At 45.7% G+C, this 17,628-nt stretch overlaps 1 protein-coding gene, 1 long non-coding RNA gene and 1 other non-coding gene across 5 annotated transcripts in view; 1 reads left to right on the forward strand and 2 right to left on the reverse strand.

Annotated features, from left to right (window-relative positions):
* LOC124967183 (uncharacterized) lies at window positions 1–8,604 on the reverse strand. The gene is made up of 3 exons (XR_007105478.1): window positions 8,358–8,604; window positions 5,473–5,677; window positions 1–336 (listed from the first exon to the last, which is right to left on the reverse strand). It is a non-coding gene; the product is annotated as an uncharacterized LOC124967183 (long non-coding RNA).
* Trnaa-cgc (transfer RNA alanine (anticodon CGC)) lies at window positions 2,662–2,734 on the reverse strand. Its single transcript has one exon. It is a non-coding gene; the product is annotated as a tRNA-Ala (tRNA).
* Window positions 8,605–8,826: 222 nt separating the features above from the next.
* The window catches only part of Glis1 (GLIS family zinc finger 1), a 200,072-nt gene continuing 191,270 nt past the window's right edge, over window positions 8,827–17,628 (forward strand). For 2 of the 3 annotated variants that reach the window (XM_047563330.1, XM_047563347.1), the window contains exons 1-2: window positions 9,657–9,754; window positions 9,907–10,206. In XM_047563330.1, the coding sequence (XP_047419286.1) occupies window positions 9,948–10,206 (259 nt within the window). In that variant the 5' untranslated portion in view covers window positions 9,657–9,754; window positions 9,907–9,947. Of the gene's footprint in view, window positions 8,881–9,656; window positions 9,755–9,906; window positions 10,207–17,628 lie in introns of those variants that run through there. The other variant, XM_047563339.1, reaches the window with a different exon arrangement.

Below are 17,628 nucleotides of genomic sequence, written 5' to 3' on the forward strand. Positions count from 1 at the left end.
CCTCTGGCATTCTCTAGCCCCATGAGCTTGAGTTAAGATTCCATATCACTAAACCTCGGTTTCACTTGCAAAACCAAAGAACCGGACTGAATAATTTTAAAGTTCGCTTCTAACTATAACATTGTGTGAATTGAGTTTGGCACATGAGAAGGTAAATATGGGTTTCATAAAAGAGATAAAGTCTTTGAAGTAAAGATTATACGAGAAGATGTCTATTAAATGTTCTAAAACTGATTTTGTAATTGAAAGATTTCAAAATTATTCATGAAGTCAGTTCCATTCTTCTGTTTTTCAGAATGCTTTCTGCATGTAGGTCTAGAAGACTTCCATATGTGCCTGAAAAGAAGCATATGAATCTATATAATACTTGTATGAACTTGCTATTTATTTTGCAGGAAAAAATTTAATAAAAATTCAAATAATCGGCTGTTCTGTTCTTGCTCATAGATGCATTGTTTTGACCTCATTTACCAACTTGTGGACCTGGTGAATCCACAAACCACTAAACATCTGTCATACCAGATGAAGTCCCTGCCTTCAAGGGCTCCATAGCTTATTATTGGGAATACAGTAAATCCACAAGTAGATGTGGAACAATATAGCAGAAAATAAATGCTCTGAGAGGAATGGATGGTGAGTACGGTGGTCTTGGGAGAGAGTAGTGATAGAGGCTATGTGTGTTTGGGTTTGTTGGGATGGAGCATGCTGTGTGGAAAAGGGGCCATTCGGAGACCTGGATGGACTGGGGTGGGAGTGACCAGCTGGTAAGGCCTTCTATGGGAAAGGAGAGGAAGGGTCCAGTTCAGCTGAAGGTAAGGTGTGGTGGTACAATGGAAAGATGGCGGCATTTGGGATCAGGCAGCCCTAGGACTGAACCCTGAATCTGCCACTTGCGCACTCTGAGACCTCAGGCAAGTCACCTAACATCCTTGGATCTCATTTCCCACATCTATTGTAGGACAATACTACTACCCACTTCATTGGATTGTTGTCTGTGTCGAATATGTGTATATAGTCATATATATCAAAACACCTCCCAGGGCGTGGTACTGTGTGCTTCCATAAGTAGCAGGCCCCTTCCCCTATATGGATAACCCATACAGGAGATGATTCACAATAATCATTGTCCCTCATGATTTTTCAAGCTGTCAAAATCTTATTGTCTTCATTAGCAGCATTTGATGTGCATTTTATATTGTCTGATTCTGTTTTCTCTATGAATACAGTGACGTGTTGAAAACCAGTTAAAATTTGTATAGAAAAGAAATTGCATGTGATGAGCATGAGGGAGGGGTTTAACTTAGTAGATTGGTACTTGTGACATCTTTGTTTCTGGAAACCGCTATTAAATACAAAGAATGCCTTGGGCCACCCAGGGGAAGTTCCAAACTCTAAAGCTGCTGTTCTTCCAGACCCCAGCCTCTCTTGTCCCTTCAAGTCCATCACCCAGGCGTGTCCAGCTTGCTTCCTAAGTAAAGCAGCCTTCCAACCCCTTCTCCCCACCCCCACAGCCTGGCGCCAAGTCCAGACCCTCAGCACTCTCTTTTGGACGTCTACCTATTCTTCCTGCATGCACTCTTGCCTCTTTCTCAGCTCGTTCTCCGTGCAACAGCTGGCATACCATTTTCAGAACAGATCTGATCATGCCATCTCCCGAAATCCTTCATTGCCTTGAGGACCCAACGCATTCCCTTCTCTCCTTCAGTGCCCTCCTGTCCTTTACTGCACAGCTCCAGTCACGCCACCCTTCTGGAAAGAACCTCAGTTCCCTAGTTTCTGAGCTTTTGTATGTACTCTTATCTGGTGGAAACTTTTCCTCAGCTCAGTAACCAATACCTTCTCATCCTTTTTGGTTCTCGTTTAGCTGTCACCTCCAAAAGAAAGCTTCCTTGACCCTTCAAATCCCCCTTTCCACTTCACATCCTGTCACAGCATGGAGTCTTTCTCTCTTAGGGTCTTCGAATTGTGTCAAGCATTCCTTTGTTTGATTCCAGCAGTCAGAAACTCTGTCTCAGGCAGCTAGGACAGGGCCAGGTATATGATAGGTATTCCAGCAATATTGTTGGATGAGAATGCAGAATGCTCTGGAATGCGAACTTGGTGCTTCCTCCTTACACTCTTATCCATTGCCTTCTGACTTCTCTATGAGAGGTTTTGGAAGGCTTCGCCTCCTTCAAGACTTCAAGAACTCCTTTGTGCTGGGTGTGGTGGTATATGCCTGAAATCCTCGGGAGGCTTAGGCAGGAGGATTACAAGTTCAAGACAATTTAGTGAGACCCTGTCTCAGAATAAAAAATAAAAAGTACTGGGGATGTAGCTCAGTAGTAGAGCACCTCTGGGTTCAGTCCCCAGCATATGTCTTATCACACACACACACACACACACACACACACACACACACGACTGTTCTTCCACTGAATTGCTTTTGTAACTTTGACAAAATATTTTGGCCAATATGTGGACCTATCTATGGACTCACCAATCCATTGGTCTATGTCTCTATCTTTTTGCCAATACCACTCTGTCTTGATTACTATAGCTTTACAGTGGGTTTTAAAAGCAAGTTGGTGCTTTTGGCTATTCTAGTTCCTTTGCTCTTCCAAAGAAATCTTAGAATTGGGTTATTATATATATATATATATATTTTTTTTTTTTTTTTTTTGGCGATGCTGGGGATTGAACCCAGGTCCTTGTGCTTGCGAGGCAGGCACTCTACCAACTGAGCTATATCCCCAGCCCTTTTGTTTGTTTTTATGTGGTACTGAGAATTGAACCCAGTGCCTCACACATACTAGGCAAGTGCTCTACTATTGAACCACAAACCAGCCCATGGGTTATTTCTTAAAAAAAAAAAAAAAAAAAAAAAATCCTACTGGGATTTTGATTGAAGTTGTGTTGAATCTATAGGCTAATTTGGGGTGAACTGACATCTTTATAACTTTTAGTCTTTCAAACTATGAACACAGTATATCACTGCATTTTTTAAGGCCTTTAAAAATTTCATTCATCAGTGTTTTGTAGTTTTCATCATACAGGTTCTGTACATATTTTATTAGATTTCCATCTAAGAATATAATTTTCAGTGCAATGATAACAAATACAATGGGTTTTTAAATATTAAATTTGTATCCTGTAACTTTGGTAAACTTAATAGTTCTAGGAGGTTTTGTTTTGTTTTTGTTTATATACTCCATGGGATTTTCTATGTAGACAACCATGTTGCCAGCCAATAGAGAGTTATTTCTTCCTTTTCAGCCTGTATACTTTTTATTTTTATTTTTTTTCTTACTGAAGTTGTTAGAACTTATAGAATGCTATTGAATCAGAATAATGAAAGCAGATATCCTTGTTTTTGATCCCAGGGGAAAACATTCAGAAGTCTTTATACTAAATGTAGAGGTAAGTGTGTCATGTTAGCTGTAGGTTTTGGTGTTTTATTTGGTTGGTTTTGTGGGTTGATATGCTTTATTTAGTTGAGAAATTTTCCTTTTATTCCTCATTTAAATTGATTCTAATTCTCTAATCACATATAAATTTTTATTTAAAACATCCCTGGTGGCCTTTTGTGGCTGTTCCAGGGTTTTGTCTTTAAAAGAGCATCATAACTTGAATACTAAAAATAGTGGAAGAAATAGGTTGGGTGCTTCATTAATAATCATCATCTTTGATTTTCTGATTGATTTATATTTTCCACCTTTTCATTGAGTCTCTATGGAAGCCCTGGTAGGTCAGGTATTATCATCTTTGACAGGTGTGGTATTCAGGATTCAGGGATGGTGACTTGTTCACGTCCCTCAGCCTGATAGCACCAGAGGCATAACCATTACAGAAGCCATCCTATGGACTCTCCCCAATGGATGTGTCACAGCACCCATCCAAGAGTTTTATATATTCTAGATATTAGACCCTTGTCAGTTGTGTGGTTTGTAAATATTTTCTCATTGTTTGTTTGTTTTTTGAGGTGAGTTCTTGCTATGTTGCTCAGACTAGCCTTGAATCCCTGGGCTCAAGCAATTCTGCTTCAGCCTCCTGAGTAGCTGGGACTGTAGGTGTGCCCAACCACATCCAGCTCAGTTGTCTTTTCACTGCTTTAATAATGTCCTTTTTAATTTTTTTTGATAATGTCCTTTGATGCAGAAAAGTTTTAATATTTGTCAAAATCCAACTTATCTACTTTTTTTCTTTTGTTGCTCATGTTTTTGGTGTCATTAAAGAATTCATTGCAAATATAAAGTCAAGAAGATTTACCCTTAAGTTTTCTTCTAAGTGTTTTATGGTTTTTATTCTTATATTGAGGTCATCAGTTCATTCTGAATTATTCTTAGTATACGGTGTGAGCTAGGAGTCCAACTTCATTCTTTTGCCTGTGGATATCTAGTTTTCCCACTGTCATTTGTTGAAGAACCTGTTCTTTCCTCAAGGGGTGATTTTGGCTCTCTTATCGAAAATCAGTTGGTCACAGATGTATGGGAGTGAGGCACTTTTAACTGTGAGCACTTTGGCAAATCACTTAATTTCATACTTCTACCTATAAAACTGGGATGTTCACCTCTTTTTCTCAGAGGTCTTGTCAGGATTAAATGAGATCACAAATGGGAAGATCATAGTATCTGGCACAATACATGTAAACTCTGGCCTTGCTGCAAGAAAGAGTATCAGAGTAAGCAGTGTGACATCCATCACCTCCATTCCTTTTCCTTCCTATCCACAGGAGACCTTAGACATGGAAATGTCTGTTTTTACCTCAACTATTTGCTGAGCATATGCTTATATTGAACTGGAAGTCAATACTTCCCCCTGGCAACTTTGGGCTCCTCATGCCTCTGAGTCAACAGGCTAACAAGGGAGTTATGGTGCTGGTGGGGGTGACTGCTCTAGATTACCAAGGGGAGATTGGATTACTACTCCACAATGGAGGTAGGGAAGAGTGTGCCTAGAGTAAATAATCAAGACCTGCTGAGGTGCTTGCTGAAGGCAGGGGATGTGTGGCTGGAGGAGATGGGTCACTAGGGGCATGCCCTGGAAGGGCGCATCTGCCCTGCAGCTCCTTCTCTTTCTTTCTCTCTCTTCACTGCCCCCACTTTCTCTTTCCTTCCTTGCTGCCATGACAGGTGCAGCTTTCCTCTGCTGGGCCCTTCTCCCATCATGTGCTGCTGCACCTTGGCCCAGAGCAATGGAGTTGACTATTTATGAACTGAGACCTCTGAAACAGTGAGCCAAAATAAGATTTTCCTCTTCTCAGTTGTTCTTTTTAAAAAAATTTTTTTTAGTTGTTGATGAATCTTTATTTTATTCATTTATTTATATGTGGTGCTGGGAATCGAACTCAGTGCTTCACACAAGTGAGGCAAGCACTCTACCACTGAGCCACAACCCCAGCCCCTCAGTTGTTCTTGTTGAGTATATTGGTTGCAGTGATGCAAAAGCTGACTAAAACACCCCTGGACAAAGACGGTGAGGGGAAGCACTTACCTAGAAGTTCACGCAAGCAAAGAAAGTAGTGGTCACTCTTTGTTAATTGAGCCAGTATTCAGCAAACATTTGCTTCATATTGACTGTGCAAAAATCTCTTCTAGGTTTTGGAGATCCACACACAAAATGCTACCCCTGCCTTCCCAGAGCTCAGTCCAGAGGTAAAGACAGACTGATAAATAGGCACAAAACAGTGTGATATGTTCTGAAAGAGAATCAAGCAAAGAGGGTTCTGAGTGTGTGAGAAGATAATTTTAGCCAGAGAATTCAGTAAAGGCTTCTGGGCGAAGAGTGACACTTGAGCTGGGTATTAAATGACTCACGGGCAGAAATATGCAAGGTGGATAGGAAGGGAAAGTGTTAACACATGAGACATCAAATACACGGTTCTGAAGGCAAGAATATACGTTCTGGGTTCTAGGAGATGAAAACTATTCCAGGGCCCTTGGAACATAGGGTTGAGTTGAGGGTAGGGTTAGAAAATGTACAGGACTATTGGGAGCTATTGCTGAGGTACAGGGAAATACTATGGTCAGTAATATGTTTAGAGATCAATAGAGAGACCAGAGTGTAAAAGGGATAATTAGGAGGAGTAGGATGGAGACAGTGAGAAGAATCAGGAGAAATGTAGTGAGGAAGGAGAAGAGGGGGATCGTTAGATGGATTTATGATAATCAGATTTGGGAGTGTGGGAGAGAAGGGGCCTAGGATAACTCTTAGATTTCTGACTTGAGGGACTTGGTCAGGGGGTCAGTCACCTGGAGAGGAACACAGGTGTGAGGATAAAGTAAGAGAAGAAAAAAATGGTGTTTGCTTTGGTAAGTGGATTCAGGTGGAGTTGTCCAATAGACTGTCTGAGACTAGAATACAAAGCAGTTTGAGCTGGAATATGGTTTAGTGTGAAAAGCACACATTTTTGTCTAAAGCAAGAAGTGTGTTTCATTTGCTTTGTTTTGTTCTTGACTATTAAAATATTAATGAACTTAAGACTAAAAATACAAAGAAAAAATACAGCCCATAATTCCACTGTTTAAATAACCCCTGTTGAAAGGGAAGGAGGATAGTATGTATTGTTAGACAACACAAGCAATTCAGAAAAGTTTAGAAATGAAAAGTTCAGGTCTTGCCTGAGTCCTTAATCACTGTAAACAATTTCCTGTGTTTAAGGAAAAACAAAAAACAAGAAAAAAACCTGCTGGATCCTATATATCCCCAAAGGGACCCTGCCTTCTACTGTGTTTAAGAGGTTTGTTGTATTGAGTGCATTAAACTTCTCATTGCTTTGCCAGACTTCACAAGTCATCTGTCCTGGTAGGATGGACCTGTGAGCATTCTTAGGGAAAGACAGGTAGTAGACTGGCCCAGGGTAGGTGTACAGTACAGCATAACTGAATGAGCTATTGCTGCATTTGGAAATTTGGAGAGTCTTTGCCTACAGGTCCAGTTGGCTAAGTGATTCATTCAGTAAATGTTTCCAGAGTCCCAACTAAATGTTCAGTGGTGTGTGTGTGTGTGTGTGTGTGTGTGTGTGTGTGTGTGTGTTGGGGGTGGGAGGGCATAGGACTCAGCTTCTGAACTCACTGAAGGGCAGAACTGGAAAGATTAAAGATCTTTCAACCTTCTTACTTTTTCAGGGGAAACTGAGAACTAGTATAAGGTTATGATTTGGCTAAAGCCACATGAACTGTTGGCAATAGAGCCAGTACTAGCACATCAGAAGAGAGAGAAAGAGTGAGAGAGGGCTACTCGTTAGTGGTTAGTGAGCTACTTTGCTCCTTTCTACCTCTTCTCCTGCCATAAAAAGTAGCAGCAATTCCCAACTCCAAATCCTCAGACAGGCAAGACTTTGAGATGCCCTGTGCAGTCTTGGTTGACACCTGTTCCTTTAAGAAGCAGCATGAGTGGTATAGCACTGGATTGGGACTTAGGAAGCCTGGATTTTGGTGCAAGCTCTGCCATACCCTAGCATGTTGCTGCCAGCCAGGCACATCATCTCTCCTTTATATGTAGGGGTGAGTGTAACTAAAACTCCAAGATTTTTCTTACATTATTCCTCTTTGTAGGATACTATGTTTAATAAATTACAGGAAATTAAACCTTATGATTTTTGGTTCTAACATCCTTGTTTTCAAGATCCTGGGAATGCTGCTTGGGGTATCTCATTCTATGCAGAAGCCTGTGCTGTAAATCTCACTTTTGCAGTAGGAAGGAGCTCCATATGCATTTTTCCAATTTGAGACCAAAGACAAAGAGACCAGACCCAAAAAGAGTGCCAAGTCACACAGGTCAGGTCACCAGCAAACTGGATGGGGGGGGGGGCAGAGGGTAGATGACATGCAGAGACACTTTCAGGGGCATAATGGATCCTCCAGTAGCCTTGGCAGATAGGCCAGGCCTGGGTGAACAACTCCATTTCACAGGGGAGGAAACAGGCTCAGGAAGGGGATCTGAGCCACCACTTCCAATCACTGTGAAACCCCCCCCCCCTTTCTTTAATGTTGGTACTGGGAATGGAACCCCAGGCCTCACGCATATAAAGCAAGTGCTGTACTCAATGAGCTTTATCTTCAGCTGGGACATCTTATTTTTTGTCCAGTGCTCTTCCTATACCGTTGGGTAAGACCCCCTGAGACACAGCTGTATGTGCGGGAGCCCAGAAGGCCAGGAGAACTGGGTAAGGGCCCAGAGGCACTTTGAGACCCTCACACCTGGAGGAACTCTGACCAGTGCAAAACACGTGCCCCAAAAGCAAAACGGGATCAAGTGGGCTGTGAGGCCTGGATTGGGTCCCACCTTTGCTGATGACTCGCTACAAATCTCTGTGAATTCTCCAGTGAGCGGGTTGGATCCTGCAAGAAACTGTCAAGCACTTTCTTATCTGTTACCTCTGCGTTAGCATCTATGGTGTTCCCTTTAGTCCGGCGCCAGGTGGGGGGGAAACCCGACTTAGAGAGGTGATGGATCCTGTCCGAGGTCACTGGGAGGGGCGGGGACAGAGCCGGGTCCAGTCGGGCTCCGAGGACGCTCAGCAAGCTGACTTGGTGCCCAGACTCTTCTCTCCCTCTTCGCCATTCCTCAGTCCAGCCCGGCTCTGTGGTCAGAGAGCCGCAGGCCGAGCTGGGGTCCAACCGGCCGCCGCCTGTCAAACCCTCCGCCCAGCCCCGCACCGGGCCCCGCCCAGGCCCCCAGGCGAGGAGTCCCGCCTACGCACTGCGATTGGCTTCGCCTAGGCGGCTGCGGTGAGCCAGTGGCCTGAGCGACTGTCGGGCAACCGTGGGCCCGCCCCGCCCCCGGGGTGCCGCCCCTCTGGACGCGGCGGCGGCGGCGGCTGCGGCGGCGGCGGGGGCTGCGGCGCCAGAGGAGGCGCGCCGAGCCGTGCGTCCCGCGAGCTTCAGCGGCCGCTGCGAGGTGAGAAGGGGCGCGGCCCGCGGCCTGGGGAAAGGGCGGGCGCCAGGGCCCGAGATCCGAGGCTGGAGTACCAGTGGTGCCCAAAGTCCGGGAGCTTTAGGATGGCGTGGGGAGCGCCGAGGGGAGAGTTTGGGGGTCCGGGCCCTCTCTCCGGGAGGGATCATGGGAGGACCGAGGCTCCGGCGAGGAGTTCTAGGGTGCGCGCGCGTGTCGAGAGCGTGAGACTATGTAGCTGTTAGCGTTGCAGTATCTGAGCTGGTGAATGAGCTTGTGTGGCACATCGCGTCCCCGAGTGCGCACTGACTGGGGCGTGCGGTGTGCGTGGGAGCCAACCTTCACCGGCGTTACTGACTCGGTGCCGGTTTGCGCGCGCGGTGGGCTTGTTTTCTAAGTGCGCGTAGGATTGTGCGTGACCCGGGGTGCGCGCGAGAAATTCGCGCAGCGCGGATGACCTCCCATCGTCGGACTCCGGTTTTCTGGATTTGGGGGAATCACCAGTGAGTCTCAGAGGATCTGCGCCCAGGACCCGTAAGTGCGCGGTCCGCGGCTTCTACGCTCAGTTCGGCGCCGCAGAGCCCTGGAGGTGCGCAGCCATTGAACACCCGTAGCGGTCTCCGCGGCTTCGCCATATCCCTGCTGTGTGAATCCTGACGCCGCTGGCTCCCTGTCCCTCTAGAGGACTCCGGACAGGCGCCCTCCGCTTCAGGCCTCAGTTTCACCATTCGTTCAAAGAGGGCTGGTCTCGGTGGAGACAGATTTGGGCGGGAGGGCCCAGGGGGCTCCACAGGAATTCGCGGATGACTGTGGCGGTCCCCAAGTTTGGGATCGTGAGAGCCCCTGCTGCGCGGACTAAGAGGCTTGTGCCTGGCATCAGGTGAGTTAGGGTTGAGGTAGGTGTGGTGGCGCTAACCTATTTTAGAGAAGAGATCTGAACCGTGGGGGCAGTGAACTGCCCAAAAAGGGGCCCAGCAAGAGAAGAATCTGCCTCCCTCATTCTAATGCGCCTGTGCTATCTCCTTACCTCAGGAGCCTGGGCGACCACCAGCCGTGCGCCACGTCCCGGAGCCATGCATTGCGAGGTGGCAGAGGCACTTTCGGACAAGAGGCCCAAGGAGGCCCCCGGTGTGCCCGGCCCAGGCCGCGGGCCCGCTGCCCTCGGCGCGCACATGGCCTTCAGGGTCACGATGAGTAGTGGTGGCTGCGGTGATGGAGGCCCGCGGGACCTGTTACCTCGGCCGCCTGTGCCACCCCAGCGCACCCACGACCTCCTCAGGCCCCGGAGTCCCCGAGACTACAGCTCGTCCAAGGCCACCGCAGCTGGGAAGGGTGAGTCGGAACCTGCCAATGTGCCTGGCCGCGGGTGTGAGAGACTCCTTTGGAGGGATTCTCTGGAGAACCTGGCGGCACTTTCTCCCGAGTTCCTCAGTTTCTCTTTTGTTCTTTGGAACTAGCTTGACAGTCTTGAAAGGATGCTTGCTTTAGGAAGCATCTAATTTAAATCCAGTAAGCACTTTTGGGGGAAATGTGTAATGAGAGTTCAGATTACATAGTTTTGCTTCTGTATGTTTCTGATAAAGGTTATGTGAAATGTCAAAATTTTATTATATGTTAGTGGGAGTAAGAACTCCTGTAACTGGTATTTGTTTGAGTGGCAGAAAGTATACTTTGAAGTGTTCCAATTGCCTTCAATAACAAAAACCAGAGGCCTTCAGCAGGATCCCCCTCCCCTCTTGGGACCTCAGTTTCCCCATCTGTCAAGTGAGGAATTTGTTATGCCAGATGATTTTTAGATTCCTGATGGAAAATTTCTGAATCTATAATCCAGCCTGGGCCAGGTCTTGACTTAAAAATATCTTTTCTGTACTTGGTGCTCCAGAAGGGTCCTCTTGGCCAGAAGTCACTTTTCAGTGCCCTCTACAACCACTGAAGCTGGTGAATAGAAGGCAGGCCCCATACAGGTTATGGCTCCAGTCAGGGATGCCTTTGCTATTCTCACAAACACGTTCATCTCGTCATAGTTAATTATTGAGCCATTATTTATAGGCTTCATGCTGACAGATAATTAACCAGAAATTGGAGAAATTGTTAAGTTGCTGTGCCCATCCTCCCCCTTTTTTTCTCCTTTGGGAGAAACTGGGGTTTGATTATATCAGCACTTGGGACTGTTTCATTCTCTTTCCAGGTGATTTTTAAGGAAGACGATAATTGTGTTTTATGGCTGTGGGCATCCCTTCCTCAGCATGGGTCCAGCTCCTTAGAATAGGTAGGCTGACTGGCTTCCCAGTTTGGGGCCTAGTCAAATGAAATAAACATACAGTGGTTTTACTTTTTTTAAAGAAAACACCTGACTTTGTACACAAGAGCTTTTTCTTGTCTTCTTGTCTTAAGTGCCAGTCTCTTCTCCTGGAGATAAATATCATGGTTTAGGATAGATATGGAAAAAATGCCTAGCCAGTATTATTGCTGAAATACACATAAGAAGTCTCTTTTATCAGGCAGAAAGGAGTGCTGTGTAGAAAGACCAGTTATGTTTACTGCTGTGCGTCCCTGACTTGCCCTGCTCCACACACCATCCGCCCTTCCACACATACCCTCTTGCAATGATCTGTGTTTAAAAAAATCATGGCTGTCATCTGCAGGTCGAGTTCTCTGAAGCCTTAGTGAATGCCTGTCCCAGACATAACCTTTATTCCACGCTGTGGTTAGAGACCTTTCATTGAAAGCTTTGCCTACGATCTTTCTACTTGTAGTCCTCCAAACCCCAATTATTTTTGCCCATGTCTAAAATAAGGCACATTTCATTGGAAAGGGCAGAGGAGGATAAAGGGATAGGAGAAAGAGCCCCTTGCTTTGTACCTTAAATTGGACTCTGTGGTAACTTTTTCTCTGAGAGAATTCTAAACTACTTTTCTTCACAGCCTCCTGGTGAGGTTGATGGGATGGGATTTTACACACATTTGAAAGATGAGGAAACTGAGGTCTGCGGGTGGGAAAGTGTCTGGTATGTAGAAGGCCACCCGGCAGGTCAGGGGCTTTTGCATCATCCCGCCTGGGAAGAAGGGAAGCCTCAGGACAGGGACTATGAGAGGTTCCGACCTGGTCTCTGTATCGCTATAGGCATGTTCCTCAGAGTCAAGCCAGGTGACCTGAGAGAAAATCAGCTTCCCCAGGGAGTTTTCAGCAGCCCTCTTAGACATGCCATTAAGGAAGGGGCAACTTCTTGCTGTGTCACCCCCACCAAAATAGTCACCAGACCACATAACCCTTTGAAAGCGAGGTGCCGAGCTCCAAGCTCTCAGGCTTATTGGAAACAGACAGAAATACCAATTCAAACATATTTATTAGCTGTGCTGGAAATGATAAGACCCCGCCACCTATGCTCGGTGGGATGCTGGGGGATGTTATTTCACTCCTCTGAGCCTTAGGTTCCCTCATTTATGGTGAATTTACACTGAAACTTGAATATGAAAGAACCATCTTTGATGCCTGGTTATTTTTAAAATTACTAGTGTAAGGCATTTAATGTTCTCAATTTCTGGTTTCTCATTTGCTGGAGAGGTAATAATGCCCACCTCATGGAATAAATAAAGCAAGGGTCATAAGACTGCTTTATATACTAAAATGGTAGAAGAGGTCACTTTTATTAATTTGTGCATGCTGGAGACAGTGATATTTTAGGTAAAGGGGGTACAGCAAGGAGGGAGAATGACTTGATTTTGAAAATGTTGAATGTGAAGGGTCCTAACCCTGGTCCATGAGTCTTCTGTGACCACTGCTACCCAGTGACCGGAGAGAAGACCATACTCTGTGGTCAGGGATGAGGTTTCAGATGCTCTGTCTTCTGCTCAGGACAGACCCTAAGCAGAGGAAGAGAGTGAGTTCTAGAATTCAGCAATATATCCATACTTGTTGGGTCCTGTGTGTTTCCAGATCTGAACCGGGAGGCACTGGGCATGGCGCGACGTCATGGACTAACATTGTCATCATTTACAATAAGAATCACGATCTGTTTATGGCAGAGTCCCGCTTATCCAGATTCCAAACAGCTGGGAAGGCCAAATTGCCAGATGCTGCGTTTTTCTTTCTTATTATTAAACACCAGACACTGCTTTTATAAGTCCTGACGAGGAAAGAAGGTAAACATCTGGGCTTTCCACGGGTGGACAGCTTTGTGGCGATGGCTGATGATGCTTATTCTCTGTGCACAGTGCTTTACAGTTGTCAGAGTGTTTCCACACATTCCCTCATCTGGCTCTGCCTACTTTGCAGGCCCTTCCGAGGGAATAGATGTAGAAGTGCTTTGTGTCTGTAAAGTGCAGGGAGATACTGGCTCTTGTTGACGTGACTCCATTTTATAGATGAACACATGAAGGCTCAGAGATTTGATCATATCTACGGACAGTAAGTGGCAGTTTTGGAGGCTTTCAGCTCCAGATAGTGGATTCTGGTTCCATAGCTTATACCTTCTGCATGTGTGTGCTGTCGGCTAAGAGCTGATATATGTAACCACGGCCTCGTGAACATTCCCAGAGAATTTAAAACATTTTGCTTTTGGTATTTCTTCGTCTTGAAGTTTTGGAAATTGGTAACTCGTCTGTCTGCCATGTAGTTTACCAGATGATTCCATGTGTCCACATCAGATAATGAGGTCACCATTTAATTCACAGCAACTCCCTGGACCCTTTCCACTACGTACAGAGACTGGATACATCCAAGGAAAAAGGGGATTGATGATCACTGTGAACATGAACTCTGCCATTAGTAAAAACAGCTGCTGGGACATGGCTGTAAATGCCAGGAAGTACTCAACCTTGTAGCAAATAAATAACTAAATAACTAAATAAATAAATCTCTGAAAAGAAAGAAAGAGAGGAGGAAGGCAGTTGTAGGTTGTGTGTATAGACATCAGGGGCTGGTGGCGGTGGGACATTATGGTTTCGTTGTCACAACCTGGTTGAGTTTCTTCATCTGAGCAAGAAGCCAGTGTGATGTGCTGGGGAGGTTTGGAGAGACCAGCGCCATCCGTAATAGAAAGGTATGAGTTATTTTTAAAGCATTTCCCCCCTCTGGCTCTGGTGGGCAATTTGCTTGCATTTCATCCATTTTAAAGTGCTGGTCCTGTGATCCGGAAATAATCAGATCCAAATTTTTTCGGGGCTTGAGGTTTCAAATACGGGGGAGAAAAACCTGCTGGCCAAATGTCAGGCTCAGTAAGACAAAGAGAAACAAGTATGTGTGTGGGTATACAAATGAGATAGGAGCATGTTGCGTCTACAGTCCTGAGAGTTATGTATCCGACAAATCTTTTATAGACATGTAGCGGAAATATAATTCCCCAAGATTCCCTAAGAATCTTGTGCGGCTAGAATTTCTCTTCCCTTCCTGCCTCCCCAGCTCTCTAGAAGCTGCTGAGACTTGGCGGGCAAAATGGAAAGGGAACCATCACACGAGATCGTGACTTCATTTGGGCCCCGTTTCTCGGTCGGTTGGTCGTTTACCTGTGGCGCTCAGCTGGCCATGGTCCTGGGACCCTCCTGGGTGTAGAAGCTGGGTTGCTGTGTCTGTGCAAATTTCTCTGTATGCTGTGGTTTTTCTTCACACTTCTGGGGAGGGGGTTACAACAAACCAAAAAACCCACCCCATCTCAGAGTTATTCATCTCCCTGCGTTTCATTTGCGTGAGAAGCCAAGTTAGCCAGCACACTTATTTTTACAGTGCGTTAAAATCCCATTATAGGCATAAGTGCACAATGAATCATTTAAAAAATATACTCTTATGTTCTTTGTTCTGAATGTTGCATAATTATCATCATTTTCTTCGGTTTTATTTTGTGGAGTTTGGCCAGCATCCTAGAAGAGAGGAGAGACTAAAGTTTGGAAACATTTTTCAATCCTTTTTTGGGTAGGATTAGAAACAACAACAATAAACAAATAAACTTTTTTTGGAAGCTACCCAGTGGCTATCACTAACTATGGCTTTTGCATCAAGAAGATAATTTCTCTTCCTTCTCTCAGTTTTCTTGGGAGAGAATTCCCTGTTTTGAAACTGACATGGTGGTACTTCAGTAACCTCACCTTACATGTATGGTTATAGTCAAAGTTAAATTATCGTGTGTGGTTTCTAACTTTTTTTTTTTTTTTTTCCTAATACAGATTTTAGTTGCAGTTAGTTTGGACCTAGAGAGTTGAATTGTTTCTTTTGGTAGGGGGTAGTTTATTTTTGTGTTTAAAGAAATGGAGACAGTTTAAGGGAAAAGAAGAAATGAAACAAACTTCACTGAGCTTTGAAAAATTCGACTGCATTATACAAAAAACAAACTGTAATAGTAGGCTAGGAAAACGATCAGACTCCTGAAATATTTGTGGTGTTCGTTTTCACAGTGCTAATGATTCTAGCAGTTTAAAAATGGACTTCTTGTTTATCAACAACTGCTGCCCAAATTAATAGTTTACAATAAAAAAAAAAATGCTTTCAGCATTGGAGGCAAAGTCCAGGGACTGACAGCTGAGTTACTGAGGAAAGCAGAATAGAGCGGGGAAGAGTTTTGTGGCTGCTTTGGTCTCCCAAAGCCTTATTTATAAGAAACTGAAAGAAAACAGGCTGGGTTGGGGTGGGGGTGGAGAGAATACAGCCTTAACCCAGTGGTCTTACAGTTGAAAGTCACCGAAAGCATCTGTTTTCTTCTTTTCTGTCTTCCCCTTAAACTCCAAAGGGTTATTCCTTTAGAAGGGTTCCGGCGGATCGAGTGGATTGTGTTAGCATTACGAGCTGTGTTTTTAAAAGTCAGCGTTTGAGTCAGATGCACCGAGAGGAGCCCTTCAGCCCGTTAACTGAATAATGCATTTCCTGTATGGCCTGAATTTATTTGGTGGTTATGGTTGGGCCAGCCTGGAGCACACACATGTGCCATTGTGTAGCTTCGATGCACGTGGGCATTGCCCTTCCCTTTGAACCTCGATTTCCCCATCTGTAAAATGGGGAGCAGTTTGATTGGATGATCCATAGCCCTTCCTGCTCTGGTACTGTGGGATTCCACACCAACTGAGCTGGGAGGTTTGGGAAGGATCCTGGGTGTAGAATGAGACTGCCTTTGTCTCAGGCCAGGTTTTGGACTCGATCTGTCCTGGGGAGGCGTGGCTGCTGAAGGTGAGCACAGAAGGAACAGAGGAGGGAGGTCTGCTGACCTTTATTGAGCACCTACCTACTGTGTGCCAGGCCAGACACATTGTAACTGTGATCACATTTCATTATGTCCAGCAGCCCTAGTGGAGTGGAGACATTGCTGTCATTTACAGGTTGTGAAAGTGAGGTGATTTGTCCAAAGTAGTTTAGGCAGTAAGTAGTGGAGCTGGGAGTTTTAAACTCAAGGTCTGCCTGAAAGCAAGGGCAATACTTTCCCCAAAGCACACTGCTCCTCAAATCCATGCAGTGTAGCTGTGGCCGTGGCTGTGGCGTGCTGAACGCGCCCCTAGCCTGGGGGGAAGGGAACAGGAGGCCCCCTGGAAGACTCCTTTCTGAAACTCCACTAATGGGCTGAGGTGTGATTTCAAGGGCAGGATGCTCCTTTAGGGCACTGTCCCCAGCCTTGCCACAGCCATGGGGGAGGAGAATGGTTCCCAATTGTGCTTCGGGTCCTCAGGAAGCCGGGGTATGGTGAGGGCTCCCTGGGGCCATGGAGTCCCCCTTTCAGAAGCAGCGGCACACCCTGCGCACTGGTTATTATGGCTGATAGCCCATCTGCTGCGCCTGTGCCGAGGCCCTGGTGTGGTCTCCCTTCTGCTGCTTCCGAGGACATCTTTGAGATGAGAATTCCCGCTCGTCCCCAGCATTCCTGGTTATAGAACACACGCATCTCCGAGCGTGGTGGCTCAGGGAGCTATTAAACAATTATTTCTTTTTAAGCACTTGGTGACATGAGGAAGGACTCCGGAGGAGAACAGGCCAGGGATCCCGTTGAACTTGAGAGCTTGTGGGGAAATGGGTCTTTTGTGTTAAATGATGAACAGGCCGAACACCCTGCGGAAGGCAAAGGTCCTGCTGCCAGGTTGCGTCCGTGGCCTCACACGCGCGTTCCTGAGATGTATTCCAGTGAGTTCTCCCTCAAGAAGTCACACTCATTCCAAAAACGATACGGCCAGAGGCTTCTGGTCCAGGCTTTTGGCCTCTTTGTGGAGACCCTGGATCTGAAAGGGAGCGGGTGGAGAAGGATTAGAGATGGCCCTGGTTGTGATGTGGCCCCAGTTTTCCTATCTGTGTCTTTAGCAGCCAGATGACTCTGTTAGATGTCGTTGCTTTTGTTTTTAAATAACAGGTTTGCTGGAAAATAAGGCTTTCGCGAGAAGCCAGGGAGGACCGTAAACCTGACTTGAAAAAGACAGATCCCATTTGCTGCTTTAAGCTCTCCAGAGGCCTGGAGATTGGGTTTATTTTGGAACGCTGCTGGACTATATGAATTACTTCTCTGAGCGTTGGGTATTTAATACCTAGTAGAAGTTTGTATAAGAGTTGATGATGTATTTTGCCGACTTTCCAACCCTGTAAATAAATTACACGTGCCGGCAGAGGCTGCCAGGATCCACTGTGTCAATTGAAGCTTAATTTTTATCCCAAACCACTTAATACTTTTGTCCCAGCGAGCCGAGAAAGTTACCGGGTTTCACCCAGCAGTGGGCCCTTAGCAAGATGAAGGAGGCTTAAAGAGCCCAGCCCAGGCCTCTGTGGATTCACCGATTTTGCCACAGTTTTTGG

The sequence above is a fragment of the Sciurus carolinensis genome, chromosome 1 (genome assembly GCF_902686445.1).
Source record: "Sciurus carolinensis chromosome 1, mSciCar1.2, whole genome shotgun sequence".
Lineage (NCBI taxonomy): Eukaryota > Metazoa > Chordata > Mammalia > Rodentia > Sciuridae > Sciurus > Sciurus carolinensis.